The sequence below is a fragment of the Podarcis bocagei genome (genome assembly GCF_964188305.1).
Source record: "Podarcis bocagei genome assembly, chromosome: 14".
NCBI classification, from domain to species: Eukaryota; Metazoa; Chordata; class Lepidosauria; order Squamata; family Lacertidae; genus Podarcis; species Podarcis bocagei.
The window spans coordinates 39,579,261-39,599,669 of NC_138139.1; the positions used below are offsets into that span (position 1 = coordinate 39,579,261).

At 45.5% G+C, this 20,409-nt stretch overlaps 1 protein-coding gene across 3 annotated transcripts in view; it reads left to right on the forward strand.

Annotated features, from left to right (window-relative positions):
* The window catches only part of MAPK8IP3 (mitogen-activated protein kinase 8 interacting protein 3), an 84,251-nt gene that overhangs the window by 12,122 nt on the left and 51,720 nt on the right, over positions 1 to 20,409 (forward strand). For all 3 annotated transcript variants that reach the window (XM_081170312.1, XM_081170310.1, XM_081170311.1), the window contains exons 2-7: positions 1,502 to 1,593; positions 1,983 to 2,603; positions 13,153 to 13,273; positions 14,878 to 14,948; positions 15,256 to 15,347; positions 18,697 to 18,720. In XM_081170312.1, coding sequence (XP_081026438.1) covers positions 1,502 to 1,593; positions 1,983 to 2,603; positions 13,153 to 13,273; positions 14,878 to 14,948; positions 15,256 to 15,347; positions 18,697 to 18,720 — 1,021 coding nt within the window. The remainder of the gene's footprint in view (positions 1 to 1,501; positions 1,594 to 1,982; positions 2,604 to 13,152; positions 13,274 to 14,877; positions 14,949 to 15,255; positions 15,348 to 18,696; positions 18,721 to 20,409) is intronic.

The window sequence follows — 20,409 nt, forward strand, 5'->3', positions numbered from 1 at the left end:
CTCTCAGCTGATGCTCTTTATTTTATTGTTTGCTTCACAGTTTTGGTTGCTGTTATATGAAACAGAGGTATACACAGAGGTGTATACCTAAGTCACGCAACTAGGAAATGTGTATTTTTTGTCAGTGTTAAGTGACATAGAAGGCTATTTATATGACCTTGCATAGTAGGATTTTGAATGGGAAATGGCAGTGCCAGACACAGGGTTTCTTTTGGGGGGGGTTGGGGGGGCTTGATCAAGAAGCCTTCAGTAGCCTTCCTTCTCTATGATTCCTTGATTTCTGTCTTAAGGCAGAAAGCTTGGTCATTAGTGTTTTCCTTAAGCTATTGTAGTTTCTGTTACTCTTGGTCTTCCTATTATATTTGTTATCATTGTCAGTACCATGAAGATTTATTATGTTATTATAGTTATTTTAATAGAAGGCATCAAAATAAATAAAAATAAAGGTAAGTTGAGAGTATAATTGAAATGTCAGCCAGTATGGATCCAACAGCACCACAGTAATATGCTCTGACTGACCAAATGTAGGCAACTACAGTGGTACTTTGGTTTACAACCATAATCCGTTCCGCAGGTCCTGTTGTTAAACAAAACAGGTTGTAACCCAAGGTGCGCTTTCGCCAGTTGGGACCCCCCCAAAAAAGAGTTGTAATAAAAAGGGGGGGGGTTGTAATCCAAAAAAGGGACAATCACTTCCGGGTGTGATGTGGTTGTAATCCAAAACAGTTCCTAACCAAGGTACCACTGTATCTTGCATTTTGCACCATCTGAAGTTACCAGTTCCTTTTTTGAGGGCAGTCCCACAAACAGTCCCACAAATCAGGATGAATCTGCAATAAAGAGGTTGTCTGATGGAGACCAAAATATCTCCATCAAGTGAACTATGTATGAATTTGCTTCCAATGCAGAAACTCAGATATGAGACACAAAAAGTTAAAAAGCAGGGGGCAGGTTACCTCTGAAGATGTGTAGAGTGGCTTTCAACTTTCACTGAGTAATTGCAACCAGTTCATACACATTAGATTTAGTGGAAGGGATTCTAGGTTAGAGATTAATATTTTCATACAGGGTCCAGCCTCATTTGTCTCTCTGAAGGCATTAAGCATCCTTAATAAAGCATATGGAAGACCCAGTTGCAAAATATTTCCATCTGATAAACATAAACAGGTCCCAATGGGACCTGTTTATGTTTATCAGATGGAAATATTTTGCAACTGGGTTTTTGTTGTGGAGTAGTTAAAATGTGTTGTATTATGTGTAATGCATGAATTCTATGGTTGAAATGATTATTTATATACTTACAGAATTTATACCCCCCCTTTAAACAACTATATAAGCATATGGTTTTGTGCACTGCTTAGGCTCCTGATTTAAGAAAGTGGACTTGACTGCACTGATATAATGCATGGGAATTCTACAATGCGTTTTAAAATAATAATAATAATAATAATAATAATAATAATAATAATAATAATAATAATGCCCAACTTTATCCCCACAGGGATAAATTCACCCACAGATTGCTATCTTCATAGCAATCTATCCTGTATCCACTCCGAAGCAAATCCTACCAGGCTGAATGAAGCTTACTTAGTGAGTATTAGGTGGTGATTCTTCCAAATCCGTATCTCATTTGCAGCTCAGTAAATGGGAGTTTGGGGATATTATGCCGTGTACCTAAAATGTAACCAATTAAATATTATACAGGCACACGGATTTTTATTTTTTTAAAAAAATAGCAAGCAGGCTAGTCCTCATTTCCCCCTGTCCTTTGCCGTCGCAAAGAGAGCTGTGCGGCAGCATTATTCTGGATCTGCGCGCCCCCTCCCCAATACGGCCACAGCTCAGGCCAGCCTAGTAACGATGAAAACCTATTCCATATTGGAGCGAAGGAAGGAGGGATGCGCACGGGAAATCCGATTGTAAACCCACCTTTCTTCCTTCTCTCCGTCCCTCCACCCCCGCCCCCCGCCTCCCAATAGCAGCCTGGCCGCAGCGGCGTCTCTGGTGCTGATGCGCCTGTGCGCGCAAGGCAGGGAGAGGAGAGGCGACGGCAACGGGAGTGGCCAGTGGCGCAGGGCAAGCGACGTTGGGCAGAGCCGAGCCGAGCGCTGGGGAGGCGGAGGCCGAAGCGGGAGGCGCAGGAGCAGCATCAGCATCGCCGCCGCCGCCGCCATCCATCTTTTGCAAGCCGGCGGAGCAGGTGCCGCTATCGGTGGGAGCGCCTTCTATCCGCGGCGCGGGGCTCGTCGGTCAGCGGAGGAGGAGGAGGCGGCGGCGCCAAGATGTTGGAGATCCAGCTGGACGATGGCGGCGTCGGGGGCTACCCGGGCGACGATTACTGCTCGGGCTCGGTGATGTCGGAGCGGGTGTCGGGCCTAGCCAACAGCATCTACCGCGAGTTCGAGCGCCTCATCCGCTGCTACGACGAGGAGGTGGTCAAGGAACTGATGCCGCTGGTGGTGACGGTGCTGGAGAACCTCGACTCGGTGCTGACCGACAACCAGGAGCACGAGGTGGAGCTGGAGCTCCTGCGCGAGGACAACGAGCAGCTGCTCACGCAGTACGAGCGGGAGAAGGCGCTGCGCAAGCAGGCCGAGGAGGTGAGCCCCAGAGAGAGAGAGGGAGACCCCTGCGGGCGACGCGCCTGCAGCGGGGGAAGGGTGGGGGTGGGGTGCGGAGAGGCCGCGGCGCGCGCAACGAGGCCCAGGCGAGGAGCCAAGGGGACCCACCAAGGCCGCCGCAGCCCCTTTGCTCCCGAGCAGCCTCATAGGCAAGTGGTGTTGCCGTGGCCCAGATCTGGGCAGGAGGATGGCTTTCTGGAGCTCAGGCCCAGCTCATGTGGATTGTACTTGGAATTCATCACCTACTAATAGTGGATTATTATTATTTATAGTAGCAGTAGTAGTGTTACTATTATTCTGCAGCTGCATGGGATTTGCCATCCAAAGGACAGATCCAGGACCTGCTTAGCTGCAGCAGATTCTCCAGGAGGATGAAATGTTCTGTAGAGCCTTTGCTGGGCTCCTAAAAACAAACAAACATGAGAAAGGGTTAGGGATAAGCCACTGCTTGTTCTGTCTTGGCTGAAGAGCAGGGGGAAAGGAGGAAAGGGGAAGCTCACTGGAATCTGGCAAATGCATTGGAGCTCTGTGGATTAAGTTTCTTGAAATGGGAAAGGGGACAGAGGGGAGCCCTTGTCAGAACCCAGGTTTCTTTTACTAGAGTCCAGGAGACATTAAAAAACCCAAGTCGGAATCCGTCCAGAGTAGGATGGGTGGGGGGAGGTGAAGCAAAGATCCAATGCAGTGAAGATGCTGCAGGGATACTTTCCATGGAGTGCTGTGTGCAAAATACTTTCCTTTGCAACCTGCCACCCACCCCTCCAAGTAAATTACCTTCTCTTCCTCCTGATCCCCTCCCTAAAATAGTCTGCCCTATTGGTTGGGACCTTGTCCCTGTCTGGGTGCCAGACTTCCCCAGCCTGGTGCTTCCCATTTGTCTTTGGACCGCAACTCCCATCAACACTGTTTTACCTGGGACTGATGGGATTTGTAGTCCAGAACAACTGGAGGTCACCAGGTTGGGGCAAGGTGGGCCTAGGATAGCTGCGCCCACCTGCCTTCCCTTTCCATCAGCCCTTGGCAACCAGCCATGTACCTCTGCCATTCATACACCAATTCCTGTGCCAAGGTGAGACAAATCTATCACTAGACGCCAGAAAGTCACCCTGCCGGCTTCTCCCCTGTTTTTCCTGTTTTTTCTAGTTTTTAATTCCCAGAAGTTCCGTTTGCCCTCTGGGCGATCTCTTCCCCTCCATCCCACCAACCATTTGTTGGTGAAAGGAGAGGAGGGGAGGTTTGTGTGGCACACTGCTAGGCCCTGGAAGTGCCTGCCTCCACTATCTTTAGTTCCCGCCCTTGCGTTGTGCAAAGGGGGTGTTTGTAAATGCCAAGGAAGTGGACCCAAGTGCTAAAGTTGCTCTGTTTGTTGTTGGCTGGTGTGGCATGACTGGAATTGCTCTTGATTGATTTCTTAGTGATTTGCTGTAGATTTGCAAGTTCTTCTGACTCCCAGTTTTTTAACAGCAGCAACAACAGCCAGTGTGGCCTAGTGGTTAGCGTGTTGGAGTCTAATCCCCAAGATTAGAGTCTAATCCCCAAGTCTCACTGGGTGACCTTGAGCCAGTTGCTGTCTCTCAGCTGAAGCTACCTTGCAGGGTTATTGTGAGAATAAAATGGAGAGGGGGGAGAACTGTATACACTAGGGTTGGGGGATTATTATTATTTAGCTTGAAGGCTGCATTGTCTTCTGGGCAGCCTTCTAAGGGTCTCATGTCAGTGGTGGGCATGGGCAAAAGTGGGGGGGGGAGAGAAGTTAATGTAAATTTTACCTTTGTACAATAGCCTAGTTTCTGCACACATGCACACCCCCTTCTATCTTCCATCCAGGTAAGTAAAGAAGCAATATCAGGCAAATTCCAGCTAGGCAAAAATGGACTTGGGGTGCAAAGGGGTGTGGCCTTGGGACAATTCTTAATGCTAGATAGAGGGGCCTGGAGAGCCCCATCTGGCCCCCAGGCATGAGGTGACCCACTCAAGTTGCACACCACCTTGAGCTCCTTGAAGGGAAGTTGGATATAAATGTAATAGTAAGTAAAAATAATCAAAGTTTTTTTTAAAAAAATATTTCTCTCCTTCCTCAATTAAGATACTGAAACAAGGCTGTATACACTCTATACACCGAAAGCACAGTCAAAGCACATTCTTTCCCTCAAATACTTCTGGGCACTGAAGTTCGTTAAGGGTTTCTGGGAGTTGTAACTCTGTGGGGGTTCTTTGAGGGAAAGAATGTGCTTCACATGTGCTTTAAAGGTATATTGTGTACACATCCAAAGAGAGTTTTAAAGCTGGGAGACAATGACTGGATTTTTCTGTGGAAAGAATTGTGAACTCAGTTCTGGTATGGAAAACCAATTCCTGGTCTTAAACATATGCTCAGTTTTGTCCTGGTTCTTATTTTCTAATTCTAAGGGTAAATCTGCTTCTGTAGCCAAAATGGCCACCCATCCGTATATAAGAATGCCTCTGAAGCAGCAGAATGAGAGAAACTCTATTGTAGGTGAGGGGAGCTTTTAATCTTTCAGATGTTCAGCAACTACAATTCTCATCAGCTCCAGCACACATGGCCAATGGGCCAGGGACAATGGTCATTGTAGTTCACCAACAGCTGGAGGGCCCAAGGTTCTCTACACCTGCCCCAAGTTTCTAGAAGTGCAAAATATATTTTCAAGGGGGGAAGCCTTGAGGGAGGAGCCTCTGCCCACACAAAAGCAGCCTAAAGAAGACTGAGCATGCTCAGTGGTCATAGAATGCTAATTGACTGTGAACCCCTGGAATCTCAAGTGGGAGTATTCAACGCTGCAACGTTTTGTTGTGGGTCCCACTTGTTATTTTTAGAGTGTGTTCTCCTTGATGTTTTAATCTGAGGAGGCCCAGTAGAACTGGGAGGTCGGGAGTTTTCTATGCCAAGGATGCAGTCCGGCTGGTAAATTCTCTTTGCATCATCAGCCTCGGATGCCTCTTTCCCTTACATCAATTGTCAGGCCATTTTTTTTGTCCCTTGGGCTGATGCCTGGTCTTCTGGCATCACTTCACAGTTTAAGAAGGATGTTGACAAGCTGGAAGGTGTGCAGAGGAAGGCGACCAAGAGGATTCTGCACTGCAGGGGGTTGGACTAAATGACTCTTGTGTCCCTTCCAGCTAAAAGTCTATGATTTAATGACTATGATAAGGGGTCTGGAGTTCAAGTCATATGAAGAATGGTTGAGGGAGTTGGTTAGGTTTAGCCTGGAGAAGAGAAGACTGAGAGGTGATATGATAGGCATCTTCAAATTTGTGAAGGGTTGTCATGTGGAAGATGCAGCAAGCTTGTTTTCTCCTGCTCTGGAGGGTAGGAATTCAACCAATGGATTCAAGTTTCAATAAAGGAGAATTTGACTAAGCATTAGGAAGAACTTTCTGATGGTAAGAGCTGTTGGACAATGGAAAAGACTACCTTGGAAGGTGGTGGACTCTCCTTCCTTGGAGGTTTTAAAGCAGAGGTTGGATTGCCATCTGTCAGAGATTCTTTAGCTGTGATTCCTTTATTGCAGGGGGTTGGACTAGATGACCCTCAGTGTTCCTTCCAACTCTATGATTCTGTGGTTCTACATGGCAGTGTGGCAAGCAACAAGATGGGGCAGCCGTGAACTGATGTACAAGAAGCCTGAAACAGAATGAGAACAAAATAATTCTCTTTGGTATTTATATAAAAGCACTTTTGTCAGTGATGTGCTTTGCCAGCTGTTTAATCCCAGGCATATTCATACAATTCCTTTAATCTTATCTAAATTAGAAACAGCTCATCAGATTTCCCCTCCCCATACTGAGAACCATGGCCTTTTCATATTTTTAATGGTTATTATCTTCCATAGAAGGAGAGATCAAAACTATTAGAGTCACAATCCAACCAAAGTTGAACTCAGTGGTTGAATTTATTTCTGAGTAGACATAGGATTGTGCTGTTTAAAGATTTCATTGTTTTCAGTGGGAAAAAGAGTGGGGTTTTGTAACAGTACAACCCTATGACTGTTTACTCAAAAGTAAGTCACGCTCTATTCAGTGGGCCTTGCTGTTAGGCAACTGTCCTAGAATTGCAGTCTCTTATGGAAATCAGTGGGACATAGGATGTGTTGAATTTTGGCTGGATCAGGCCTGAAGGTGCTTTCAGCTTAGAGAAGAGGTGGCTAAGGATTAACGAGTTACTACTAAAAAGTATAGGGAATGAATGGAGATAGGAGATTCATGTGTACTTTCTATCAAATACATTTTACGTGTCTTGATCAGAGTTCAAGAACCTATTCCAGCAAGGCAAAAACACTCAGTGTGCAAAGCTGGGCCAGTGAGGGGTGTGGCTTGGGGAGAGTTCTGAGGGCCAGTTACGAGAGGCCTGGAGGGCCACATTTGTTCCCCAGCCCTGATGTGCCCCACGCCAGCTTTTAACCGATGATGGGGACATTCATTGTTTGCCAAAGCTGATCCAAATCACTACACTGTCAAAAATGACGAACAGGGAAAGGACAACTCGGCTGTGGGACTGACATCCTGCATTTTTGCATACTCCCAAAGTACATGGGAAACTGTAGTCTAATGTGGAGGTTAGCAGAGCATGGAGTACAGTGGCCAAGTTGTCATCTGTGTCCAAAACTGGCCATAGCTGGCAAACTAGCCATAGCTGGAAATAGGCACTCCTAGCTGTAGAGGCTACCTGAGTTTCCAGGGGCAATGTCGAATCAAGTAGGAATCACAAGCTATGGACCTGTTCCCTCCAGGAGGATGCAACCATGTCCAAAGCTGACTACCACCAACATATGTCACCAGTGTCGAAAGATGTGACCTGGCTACTGGTCCAGATTCAGGGTTCTGGAACTCAGAAATATGAAACCTCCATCTTGCCTGCATTCAGTTTCAATTTGTTGGTCCACGTCCAAAGTTGAAGCTCCCAGAGCGAAGGAGTTTTTTGCAGCTTTACATTTTAGCTATTGGAAGGCGAAACCCCCACAATTTCCAATTCCTAAGTAGCATCAAATTGATTAGGCTTGCAGGTGGCTAAGCCCTCATGATTTTTCCATCTTTGGATACTTAATGTGTAGCGGTATCACAAAGTTTGTGGCTGCTTTGCAGGTCCTCTTTGTATGAGGTTAACCTTGCATTGTCATTCTCCAGCTGATGCCAAGCTATAGTTGGCGAACACATTGCTCTTACTCTTTTTTTTACAGTACAGTGGTACCTCGGGTTAAGAACTTAATTCATTCTGGAGGTCCGTTCTTAACCTGAAACTGTTCTTAACTTGAGGTACCACTTTAGCTAATGGGGCCTTCCGCTGCTGCCACCTCCACCCCGCAATTTCTGTTCTCATGCTGAAGCAAAGTTCTTAACCCGAGGTACTATTTCTGGGTTAGCGGAGTCTGTAACCTGAAGCATCTGTAACCCGAGGTACCACTGTATTTATTGTAGTGATTTTGAAGCGTTCCAGATGTGGAAAATCTTGAATTAGACCCTGAGAAATACCAATTTCACAAGAGACAGAAGTGTATGCAGGTTGTTGTTTTTAAACCATGCTGTGCTTCCCTACCTGCAGTCTTTGATTGGTCTTTGGAGAAAAGATGATGGAGGGCACAGACTTCGTTTGCACATACCAGTAGCTTTAAACCAAGGCTGAGCAACCTTTCTTCACCTGAGGGTTGCATCCCCTTCTAGGGGCCATATGCCAGAAGTAAAAGTGGGTGAAGCAACGGATGTCAGTTTACTTACACATCTCTCTGGAAGCCAGAAGCATAATAAGATTTCAAGGTCAAATTCAAAACTCTCAATGAGGGTGTAAATCTGGGCTGGTGGAAGGTGTGGCTGTGGAGAGCATTTGGTCTAGGGAGAGTCCCGAGGGCCAGAGAGAGAGTCCTGAGGGCCACATCCCATCAGCAGACCTGAGGTGCCCCATCCCTACTTTAAAAATATAATTAGGCTTAACCATGGTTTGAAAGTGAACACACAGTGTACTGGTGCACAGGGCTAAAATTGCTGGCCCTTAAATCCTCACTCACTGCAGACCCAGTCTTGAGGTTTTTGTCTCTCCAAAAAAAGCCACAAGCAGTAATCCGAGAACAAGCCTTGGCTACAGCTTGTGGTTTGTTTGGAGAGGAACAAACCATGAACCTGGATTAGGATGAAACGTTAAACCAAATAATGACTTATCTCAGCAGGAGCAGGGGAGGAGTGCAGTGCCCATGATTTTCTCCTGAGTACCAGAGCACTGCACGTTCACCATTAAACCATAGTTAAGTTTAATATACACATACAGACCTTTTAGATGTTTACAAGTGGAAACTTCGACAAAATATTATGGTGAGTATAAAATACTCCCGTTTAGGGTAGCAGGGAGCCGTGTCCATTTCCAGGCTACTCCATTCCATTTCTCTGTCTGGTTTTTATTCCACCCCCATTTACAGGCACTTGCTGTTGTGTGGACACTTGGAATGCTCAGCCCTCTTTGAACTGTTTTTGGGGTCCCCCATTGTGGTGGGGGAGTCAAACCTTGAAAGATGCGAAGGGACTTTTTCTGATTAATCACAGTTTGATTGTCTCACATCTCAGGTTCTACAAATGCTAGAAACTTAGCCTTTTTGAAAAAAATGAAAGCTGAGGATTATGGTTTATGATGGGGGTGGCAGTCCTTGCTGCATCCCTGCTGGGCTCCCATGAGGAGAACATACGTTATTCTTACCACAATAGAATTGTTTATAATTGGAAATGGCTTTTGGAGGAAGATGTACTGTTGGACTGACATGCAGTAGTTATTCTTATGATATCTTAAAAGTAGGGAGTGGGTGGGATTTTTTAAAATTAGTTTTCCTGGCAAGAAAGGAAGAGCTTTAGAGCTCCACGATTTTACTGCATATGTCTGTGAGGCCTTTATGGAAATCAATGTGAGGTCAAGCGGTTGATGAAGCTTTATGGAGTTGTTACGCTTGCTGATTTAGAAGCACAGAAGAGAAAGCTAAATAAGAGCAAGGGAGTCCGTTAATGTGTTCCGTGTCTGAGTTAACATCTTTTGCATCCTCGGGGCGGTAGCATTCACTTCAGATTTTTGTTCTGAGGATTTTTTTTTAAAGAGTTCTTCACATTTATAACCCACCTTTCCCCATAGCAAAACTAATGAAGAGCTTTGAGGGCTACTTCTTGCAGCCATCCATGCATGGTGAGGTATCTTTTTTAATAAAAGGAATAATTTTTATTAAAGGTTTACAAAAGTACGTGCATTCTCCCTTTTCTCAGGTTGTGGGGTCTTTTCTACAGATCAGTTACATTTGATTTGAGACTTTAGTGTTGTAAGCAATATCTTTTCTATTGGTTCACCCTGCACAGATTCCACCATGATTTGTACATAGTGCTTGGTAACCAAGTGGGACATATTGGAGTGGTTGGGTGAATGGTGAATGTTTGTGTATATGGGTGAACATGTGGGAGCAGATTGGGGTGGGTGACATTGAGTGAATACTATTGTATGTTTTGTGTACGCAGACTTTGGGTGTGATGTGTAGTATTTTGAGCCACTGGCTGTGTACATTTAAAATGCACGCACAGTCCTGGGAACTGTAATTCCGCTGTCACCGAGCTACAGTTTCCAGCACCTTAACAAATTGTTGTTCGTAGGATTCTTGGGCAGGGGGAACTTGCTTTAAATGGATGGTTATATGCATCCAGGATGTGCCTTGGCAAAAGAGAGGCTGAAGAGGGAAGGATCCCTGTCTCTAAACATGTTTCAAAATGTGCTGCTAGGTTTTTTGTTTTTATTTTGGATTTTTAAATTTATGTTCAGAATGGAGGTGGCTGATTGCGTGGAAAGCTAGTGTGTTGTTGTTTGGGGGTTATATAGGAACACAGGACACTACCTTGCATCAGGTCGGAGCAGGTGCCAATTTAGCAGAGTGTTGCCTATTCTGATCGCAAGCAACTCTCCAGGGTCTCTGGCAGAAGTCCTTCCCATTACCTTTTGCCTGGTCCTTCTAAACTGAAGGTGCCAGAGATTGAACCCAGGATCTCCTCCACGTTATGCATGTGCCACCCCAATGAGCTGTGGTGCCTCCCCAAGGGACCTCCCTCTAATCTATCTGTTTCCCCTATGCATGGTTCCAGCGTGATCAGCTTCATGCACTGTCCGTTTTTGTACGTGACACATAATAGACCCTTATGAAGAAGATGCTCTCGCTGCCCGTAAATATCGCAATGCATCGAGCAATTCCTGCTTGCTTCTAAATTATTTATTTGCACTTCATTCTGCTTCTCAAGATGGCATTTGTTGGTTTTCGTTTCTGGGCTTTGCCTTGCATGTTCACAGGGATAGCACTCTCAGCAGTTTTTTGCTTGGCTTGGGTTGTAAAATTGTTGCTTTTTGCTATGAAGGCTCTCTTGTGCAAGAGGGCAAAACCGAAACCTATTCACACATGAACACATACACAAATGTCACCGATCTGTTCTGGTTGCTCAGCAGTCACTAAGGCTTGAACTATTTCTTACCAAAGTGTTAAAAGCTCATAACTTAAGTTTTCAATCCAACTGGGTTAAAATCCACTTACAGTGGTACCTCGGGTTAAGAACTTAATTCGTTCCGGAGGTCCATTCTTAACCTGAAACTGTTCTTAACCTGAGGTACCACTTTAGCTAATGGGGCCTCCTGCTGCTGCCACACTGCAGCTGCACGATTTCTGATCTCATCCTGAAGCAAAGTTCTTAACCTGAGGTACTATTTCTGGGTTAGCGGAGTCTGTAACCTGAAGCGTCTGTAACCTGAATCGTCTGTAACCCGAGGTACCACTGTACTTAACTTTTGAAAGGATAAAATATGTAGGGTAAAGGAGTTCGATACGTGTTTTTAAAAGCATTATATGTGAATATATCCTAAGCATAAACGTCTCTTATAAACATTAACATACTGGGTGGCCAGATAAGCAAATTGGCCCTAGATCTTCTGCTTATTAGGGTTGCCAACCCATGCAAGTTGCATAAACCATAATTTCTGGTGGGGAAACAAACCACAGAGTGACAGGCTTAGCATTGTGACCTTATGTTTAGATTTGCTGCAAACAAGCCGTTGATGTGAATCCAAGGTTTATTGTTTTGTTTAGAAACAAACCACAAGTGCTGGTGCAGACATAAAACTGTGCCACTGTAGTTTGCTGAAGAAAAGGAGGAGCAGAGTGGATGTGTTTGAGCTTGCGCACAGACTTATTGGGCACCTTTCTGACTGCTGCAGGGAGCTGCGCAAGGCCCCATATCCACTATGAACGACCTACTAGTAGATTAGGGACGCGGGCGGCGCTGTGGGTAAAACCTCAGCGCCTAGGACTTGCCAATCGTCAGGTCGGCGGTTCGAATCCCTGCGACGGGGTGCGCTCCCGTTGCTCAGTCCCAGCACCTGCCAACCTAGCAGTTCAAAAGCACCCCTGGGTGCAAGTAGATAAATAGGGACCACTTACTAGCGGGAAGGTAAACAGCGTTTCCGTGTGCTGCGCTGGCTCGCCAGATGCAGCTTGTCACGCTGGCCACATGACCTGGAAGTGTCTGCGGACAGCGCTGGCCCTGGCCTCTTAAGTGAGATGGGCGCACAACCCTAGAGTCTGTCAAGACTGGCCCGTACGGGCAGGGGTTCCTTTACCTTTATCTTTACTAGTAGATTAGGGATGGGGCCCCCTGTAGCCTTCCTGTCATTGTGGGACTCCCAATTCCCATCATCGCTAGCCAACGTGGTCAGTGGTTAAGGATTATGGGAGTTGTAGCCCAAAAACATATGAAGGGTCACAGGCCCTAGATCTGGTAGTCACCTTTGGAAGCTTAAATGGCTGTGGGAGAACCTGGTTTGGCCCAAGAGATTTTGCCAAATGACTCCCACTGCGCTTCCATGTTCAAGACAGACCAAGTTAGGCCCCATCTGCATTTTACATTTCAGGAAGTATCATACCACTTGTAACAGTCATGGCTTCCCCAAAATAATCCTGGGAACTGTAGTTTGTTAAGGGTCCTGAGAGTTGTTAGGAGAGTCTTACTCCCCTCACATGAGCTATAGTTCCCAGAGCTACCTGGAAGGAGAGCTTGGTTGTTAATCCACACTGGGTTATAATCACAAACTGATGTGGAAATGTAACAAACTGAATTTTAGACTGGAAAGTGAAAGAAACTGAAATTGACAACTTTGCCTATTGAAATGATAATTTATTTTAATACGGAACTGCATGTCCCCCCCCCTTATTTTTAAATTGTAATTATATTGTTTAGTTTTTGGAGGAGGAGGAGGATGCTTAATAATATAGTATCATTGTATTTCTCCTCCTAAGCCTCTCCTTGCTATAACACCTCTGAGGACCAGTTCAAACATTCATTCGCTCAAGTGACACCAGTCCTCTCACAAGACAGCACCACTTCAGTTTTCATATGGTCAGATGATTAGGTGGAAGTGAAGACACCCCTTCAATCCTGTCACAGTGTCCATTTGATAGCTGTAATTTTCCACTTACATATATCACGTTTTTCTGTTTGATTTTTTATTGGGCCCATGTAGAAGTTCATTGAATTTGAAGATGCACTGGAGCAGGAGAAGAAGGAATTGCAGATACAGGTTGAGCACCTTGAATTTCAAACACGGCAGCTGGAGTTAAAGGCCAAAAACTACGCAGACCAGAGTAAGTGAAAATCATGTGCACGGTTTGTCTGAAGCTCTGTGAATCATACACAAGTTGTGTTGAATTCAATAGGGGTTTGTCCATACTGATTGAACAAATGCAATGGTGAGGAACCTGTGGTTCTCTAGATGACACTGGACACCAGCTCCCATCCGCACCAGCCAGTATTGCCAAAGGGCAGGGATGATGGGAGTTGTAGTCCAACAGTACATGGAGGGCTACAGGTTACAAATCTCTTCTAAAGCATTTACTGTTTTTAAAAATCTTCTATTCTAGGTGACCACAAAATATCTGGAGAATTGAGGGAAGAGGGAGCCAGTATTGCTTTTGCCATTCTGTGCTCACACACATACACACCCGTCTGAGCCAGTAAAATGGATCATCTTGAAATTGCTTATTTTTTCACAGGGCTTATTTTAACCACCACTATCAAGTCCACCACTATTTTCACAGGGCTTATTTTAACCACCACTATCAAGTCACAGGTCACACCAGTCTTTGCTGACTGAACCATAAAGTTTATGAATCCAGTGCTTTACAGTGCTGCCATGGGAGAAAAATACAGATTAAAGGCATGGATACTTATGGATTCTCATATTTTTTCAAGAGATCCCCCTCAAAACCACCATCAAATCATAGTCGGCGTCGGTGTTTGCAGATGTGCTGTGTGATCTGTTGGTGCTGCTGTTGTCATCCTTGTGAAGAACCACAAGGATCTATACCTTGGATTATCATTTCTATGGCAAATCCTGAAGTGCAGTTTTTTAGTGTGTAGTCCTACCAATGCAAGCTCTAATTTGATGGTGGTTTTTCAGGGAACCTGCATACAATCATGCGACTTCAGTAGGATCGGCTTCAGTCCTACTGAACCCCATAGAAAGCCAGAGACAGAGTTTGTCCATTCTTGGATCTAGGAGAGACGCATTCAGACACTGTTTCAAAATTTCAAATAGGCTCTAAAAGGTTGCTGACCGATGATCTATGCTATCCAGGGTTTCAGACTGAAGGCCCTTAGCTTAGAGGAAAGGAACAAGCAATCCTATTTTAATGTGACCTCTGTGTTCCCCTTTATTTAATAGAATTATTTTTAAAGAGAAAGGCTTCTCTCATTATCGAGATCACTATTTTTAATAGGTTTAATCATTTTTATTAAATACAGAAGGCACATACCTGTATGAACACACCCACCCCTGAAACATAAATGAAGAAGATCACAGGGATACTCAAAACAATAATTGACAGCAGGGGTGGATAAAAGATCCTGGATTCCATCCCTCATGTCTACAGTTGGGAAGGACTCCTGTCTAAAACACTGGACCATTGCTGCCAGTCAGTGTTGGTTATACTGAGCTTGATGAACTAATGGCCTGACTCCATGAAACAGCTTCCTAGCTTGAGTCTTTCCTAGACCTACCTAGAGGTGCCAGTGATTCCGCTGGGTACCTTCAGCCTCTCACGCCTCGGCCATAAGCACTGAGCTACAAATGGCATACTTGTACTTGTACCCTCATTCCTTTTGGTGTTTCCACGTTCACCCCTCCTGAAGATGATAGATCAAAAAAGTTATCTTTCTCTCCCTTCTCCCTTTTATTTTCAATGAACAGTTTCCAGGTTGGAAGAGCGTGAATCAGAAATGAAGAAAGAGTACAATGCTCTTCACCAGCGTCACACAGAGGTAAGTCGTCATTTCAGAGGGATAAAAATCCTTTTCAAACTATTTGCATAAGACGTGGAGAAGGGCACAGATAGAGGAAGAGAGCTCTGCAAGCCTGTAATGCTGTAAATTCTGCTCACTCTTGACTCTGGTGCTCAGTTAACTTCTGCTTTGGGCCAGCTGCTTTTCCTAGAGCAAATGTTTCCCACAACACCGCTGGCTGTTCCGATCTTTAAGGACATCCCTTTCTTTGAAAGAAATGGTTGTCCAGAAAATAAAATGTTGGGATGTTCAATCTTCATTTTGCATTTCCCCGCTCCTTTCACAGATGATCCAGACCTACGTGGAACACATTGAGCGATCCAAGATGCAGCAAGTTGCTGGAAATAGTCAGAATGAGAGTGGACTACCTGGAAGGAGGTAATGCTGCACCTTGGCTTTGTACCTGGAAAACAAAACAAAACAAAACTCAGATGACTTCTGAACTGTGAATATATGTTTTAGGGGGAAGGCACTGACCCAGTCTCCTGTGCTCTCTGAGTGACCAAAAGTAGCAGTAGCTGATCTCTTTTATGGCTGGTGTCCCTAAGTTTGATTGCAAACCATTCTTCTTCTTTAATAATAATAATAATAATAAAATCCACTCTTCACCCTGAGGTCCCAGAGTGGGTTACAATAAGTAAAATGCAATATTAAAAACAGTTTAAAATAACTTAAAATCACAGAAATAAGGTGAGTCCTAAACATGGGTCCTGGGAGCAGCCAATGAATCAGTCTGCTGCTTTGATCCTCAGCTAGCTCCGAGCGTGCTGGATGTGATAGGAGCAATTCAGGAGAAGAATGGGAGTTAGGTGACAAACTGGATCTGAGGTCCCAGGGCTTTATCAGAAAGTGGTGAAGGGAGGGTGTTGTTTGAAGCAGAAGGAGTTGTTAGGGGAGTGCTGAACCCTTCCCCCGAGCTGTGGGTTTCCCCTCCCCAACAACCTTCATATTCCCCCCCCCAAGATAACACACAGGGGGCCAGAGCTTCCTCATCTCTGTCTTATGCAGTTGTGTTCAACCTTGGGTCTCCATATGTTGTTGGACTACAACTCCCATCCTCAGCCAGTGTAGCCAACATTCAGGGATGATGGGAGTTGTAGTCCAATAACCTCTGGGGACCACTGTAATAGACAAGTAAGGGAGAGATCTGTGATTGGGGTGTTCATTTGTGTCTCTTGCATTTTGTTTGATAAGTGAAACAATGGCAACATCAGTTTCTTGCTCTGTATTAGGCAAGTTATCCATCTTTTTAAAGCCCCTTTGGGCACTGGTGGGTGGCTTGCTTCCTCGGAAGATAGAAGACTACGCCTGGGAGTCTCCTTTAACCAGCTATCCAGAGTCAAGGGGGCTTTTCCTTCATTCCAGGCTGCGCCTTGTACACACATGGCTCAAGAGCTGCAAACCTGTTTCACTATAAACCTTCCCTCTGCTTGCTCTCCATATGGCTTTTGTGTCTCCATCTGCTTAGCCTCTTAGGCCCCATCTGCACAATGCATATAAAGCACTATGATACCACTTTAAACAGTCATGGCATCCCTCAAAGAGTCCTGGGAACTGTGGCTTGCTAGGAGAGCTGAGAGTTGTTCGGGCACCCCATTCCCCTCACAGAGCTGCAATTCCCAGAGATTCCTGGGAAGGGAAATTAATTGTTAACTCATTCTTGGGACTCCTGTGAGGGGAATAGGAGTCTTCTAACAACTCTCAGCACCCTACAGTTCCCAAGATTCTTTGAGAGAAGCCATGACTGTTTACCACTTTAAATGTACAATGCACATGGGGTCTTAGAGAGGTGAGAACATGTCGTAGACTTCATGTGTGTTTGTGATGCAGCGTGCCTTGCCGCTCTCTAGATTGTTTTTGTGTATTGTTGCACTTTTGTATGCCTTTGGACTTCTTGTTTTCAGCCTCACCTCCAGCTCTCAACTCAGAGCTGGTGAGAGAACCAGGAGATTCTCTCCCTACCTTAGAGGTGTGGCAGGGAGGTTATGGCAATTAGAGTTTTGGGGAGGTTGTCAGCAGGACAATCCAACATTCACTAACCCTGCTTAAAGACCTTCACAGCTTGGGACTCGGGTACCTGAAGAACCACTTGTCCACATCTGCTCACCTGAAAGCTATGGGTTTCACCAGAGGCCCTTCTCCAAGCCCCCTTGCCATCAGAGGTGCAGTGGGGTGTTTACTGAAGAATGGGGCTCCCTGACTGTTGAATGCTCACCTGGCCCCAGGCACCTCCTTTGCTGTACTCTTGGCCCCAAAGACCTTTGCACTGCACCAAGCTTTTAACTCCATTCTGTTTTCTCTGGGTTATATCCAACGTTATTCCTATGCAGAGCAGATGCATATAAATTAATAAGAGTGACTAACTTTGGCCCATTAATTTGAGCGGGGCTACTTTGAGTAGAACTTAGTTGTCTACAGTCCTCTGTCATTTTTATGCTGCTTATGTTTGCTTTATCTCTGCTGGTGTGCTTTTTTTGCTTTTCTTTTAAAAAGCTCTGTGTGAGTTGGACTATCCCAGATCTTGCTGGACTACAACTCCCATCATCCCTGACCATTGACCCTACTGGGTGGGGCTGATGGGAGTTGGAATCCAACAAAGTGCAAAGTGCCACAAGCCCCCCCCATCTCTGTTTTAAATGCTGTTGCTTTTGATGCTTTTGTTTTCAATCGCTTTTTATTGTTTATTTTAATTATTTGTTGTCTACACTGATGGAGTGTGTAAAAAAAGAAGAAGCAAAAACTCACTCACCCCCTTTTTTATAAAAAAAAATATCACAATATGGAGACAGCCATCAGCCAGCTATGCAACTGGGGCTGCCGCTTTCCCCAGTTACTGAAGTTGCAGAAAAAGGTGCAGCTCTCTGTTTGCATTGCAGACTGCTTTAGGTGACATCTGCACCATACATCTAAAGCACTATGATACCACTTTCACAGACATGGCACTTCCCAAAGAATCATGGGAACTGTGGCTTGTTAATGGTGTGTTGAAGGTTTTTAAGAGGCCCCTATTCTCCTGAGCTACAGTTCACGGAGGTCCCTGGGAAGAGGGACCAGTTGTTAAAACCACTCTGTGACCTACCAGAATGAAGGAATAAATAATATTCTGCACGATGCTAATTTTGCAATGGACCGATCATTATGCAGATTTTTGCCTGCCTGTCTACATTTGCTTGCTTTGCAGTATATTATTCTGTTAGAGATAGTGAAGCACTATGTGAGGCAATAAAGCCCTCACTTTTGGAGAGCCTGTTTAGCCTCCCCATCCCTGATCTGGCTTCTGAAATCTTATGAGGCCTTGCTTATGTATTTTCTTTACTGGCTTAAGGAACAGAAACTGCTCCCTAATCCTTTTTTAAAACTGGAGGTAAGTTTTAAGGCGGTGCCAGAAGGATGTTCCTGATAGCGCCAGGCAGGGATGAACATTCCACAGATGGGGAGCTACATCTGCAAAGGCCCTCTCCCTCTCTTGCCACCCCCTGAACCTCCCTCACTGGACTGTATGTATCACCATTGTGTGTTCCAGACCCACTGCATGTTCGTTAGGCTGGGTGTTTTATGTGTGCCAATGTCTCAATCTCTGCTCAGGCGAGCATTTCTGTGAGCACATAACGACATATGTGTGTGTGTGTGTGCTTGCATGACTGTTGCACTCTAATGGTTATTCTCTTGTCTTGCTTCTTGTGCCGTTGCCTTTCTTGTGTGGGCTGCTCTCTGTTTGTCACTTCAGTCACCGCCAGTCATGGAGGAAAAGGTAATTTGGGAGAATCTGTATCTGTTGGGTTGGGAACTCTTTCTTTGCTGGGGAGTAGCTGTGACCATTAACAGCGCTTTTGCTGTTTTGTGTTGATGTGAGACAAGCTGGTGAGTCGAGGCAGGACAGCCTATTTCCCTAGGCTCTAAAGAGGCAGAGGAAATGGTCTCAGGTCACACCAACATATGTTTGACGAAGAACAGGGTCTAGCATTTGAACTGGGCATCGCTGCAGCACCTGATATCCTCACACAGCAACCAGGGCCACACCTGCACCATACATTTAAAGCCGTATTATACCGTTTTAATAATCATGGTTGCCCTCAAAGAATCTTGGGAATTGTACTTTGTTAAAGTGCTGAGAGTTGTTAGGAGACACCCCTATTCATGTCACAGAGGTACAATTTCCAGAGTGGCTTAGCAATTACTCTCGGGGAATCCTGGGAATTGTAGCCTTGTGGGGGGAATAGGGGTCTCCTAACAGATCTCAGCACCCTTAAAAAACTACAATTCCCAGGATGTTTTGAGAAAAACCATGACTGTTAAAGTGGTATCATTGTTCTTTAAATATATAATGCAGATGTGGCCTAGGATTCCACTGCCATAGTAGGGCCTACCGAAGCCAGTGACTGCCTTTGGCTTTCCATCCTTCCTAATGCCTGAGGCCTGGGATTACAGAGTGGTAGCAGAAGGCAGCTGGGAAGCTGCAATTTAAAAAGGCCCATAATGCCCCAGGGCAGCTCTCTGTCAGGGCATTGTGGGTAATTGCAATGAAGAGCAGTTCATAGCTGCCCACTACAGAGTGCAGTTTCCAAGCTGTTTGCCTACAAGCTCACTTGGTGGGGCTGGGGTGCAGTGGGGCCATGGAGGCTACTTTCCCATGGTGCCCTCACACTTGGCGCTGGCACTAGTTTGAATCCCGACAGAGGTCACTGCAATGGGTAGACTTGCAGTGCATCTAGGAAGAGCTAGGTGTCCTTGGAGCAGAGGTGGGCCACCTTTCCCCCCTGAGGGCCACCTGTAGTCTGTGGGTGTGGCGGGGGGAGGAAAGCATTTGACAGGTAGGTTGCTTCTAACAGTCTTAGCTTTTGTCAGGCATTCAAGCCTAAGGTTAGAGATCACTTCAAAGACAGGAAACTGCAAGCAAGCTGGAGTCAAACTTCAGACAGATCCAGGAAGTTCACAGGCCTAAAAGCCTTTGTAACTTGTCCCGGGCAATGGATTGGCCTTTCACTGTCACCTGACATCCCTGGCCATGCTTATAGAGCGAGATGAGCGCCACAACCCCGGAGTCGTCCGTGACGGTCAGGGGTCCCTTTCCCTTTAGCAACATCCTTTAGTGAAGCCTGGCCAAGCATGTTCTATCACTATACCCAAATGCTGCTAAGATCACCAAATAAAAGCCCCTCTTTTGTCTGAGACACATGTACCTGGTTTCTCACTGGGACCCTCATTATAGCATCAAAAGAGTTGCTTCCCTCCCAGGATAAATAGTAAATTCAGAGGTGGGTTGTGGTTGGCTCTGGGTGATGTCAAAGCCTTCTTCACCCATATCGTAGTCCCAGTCCAGAATCACCGCCCCCCACCAAGCAAAAACGACTTGCTTAAAAAAACAACACAGGCAAATGCAAAGATTCATATAAGATAATGTGTGGCCTTATCAATTATTTTTTTCCTGGAAACCACTGGC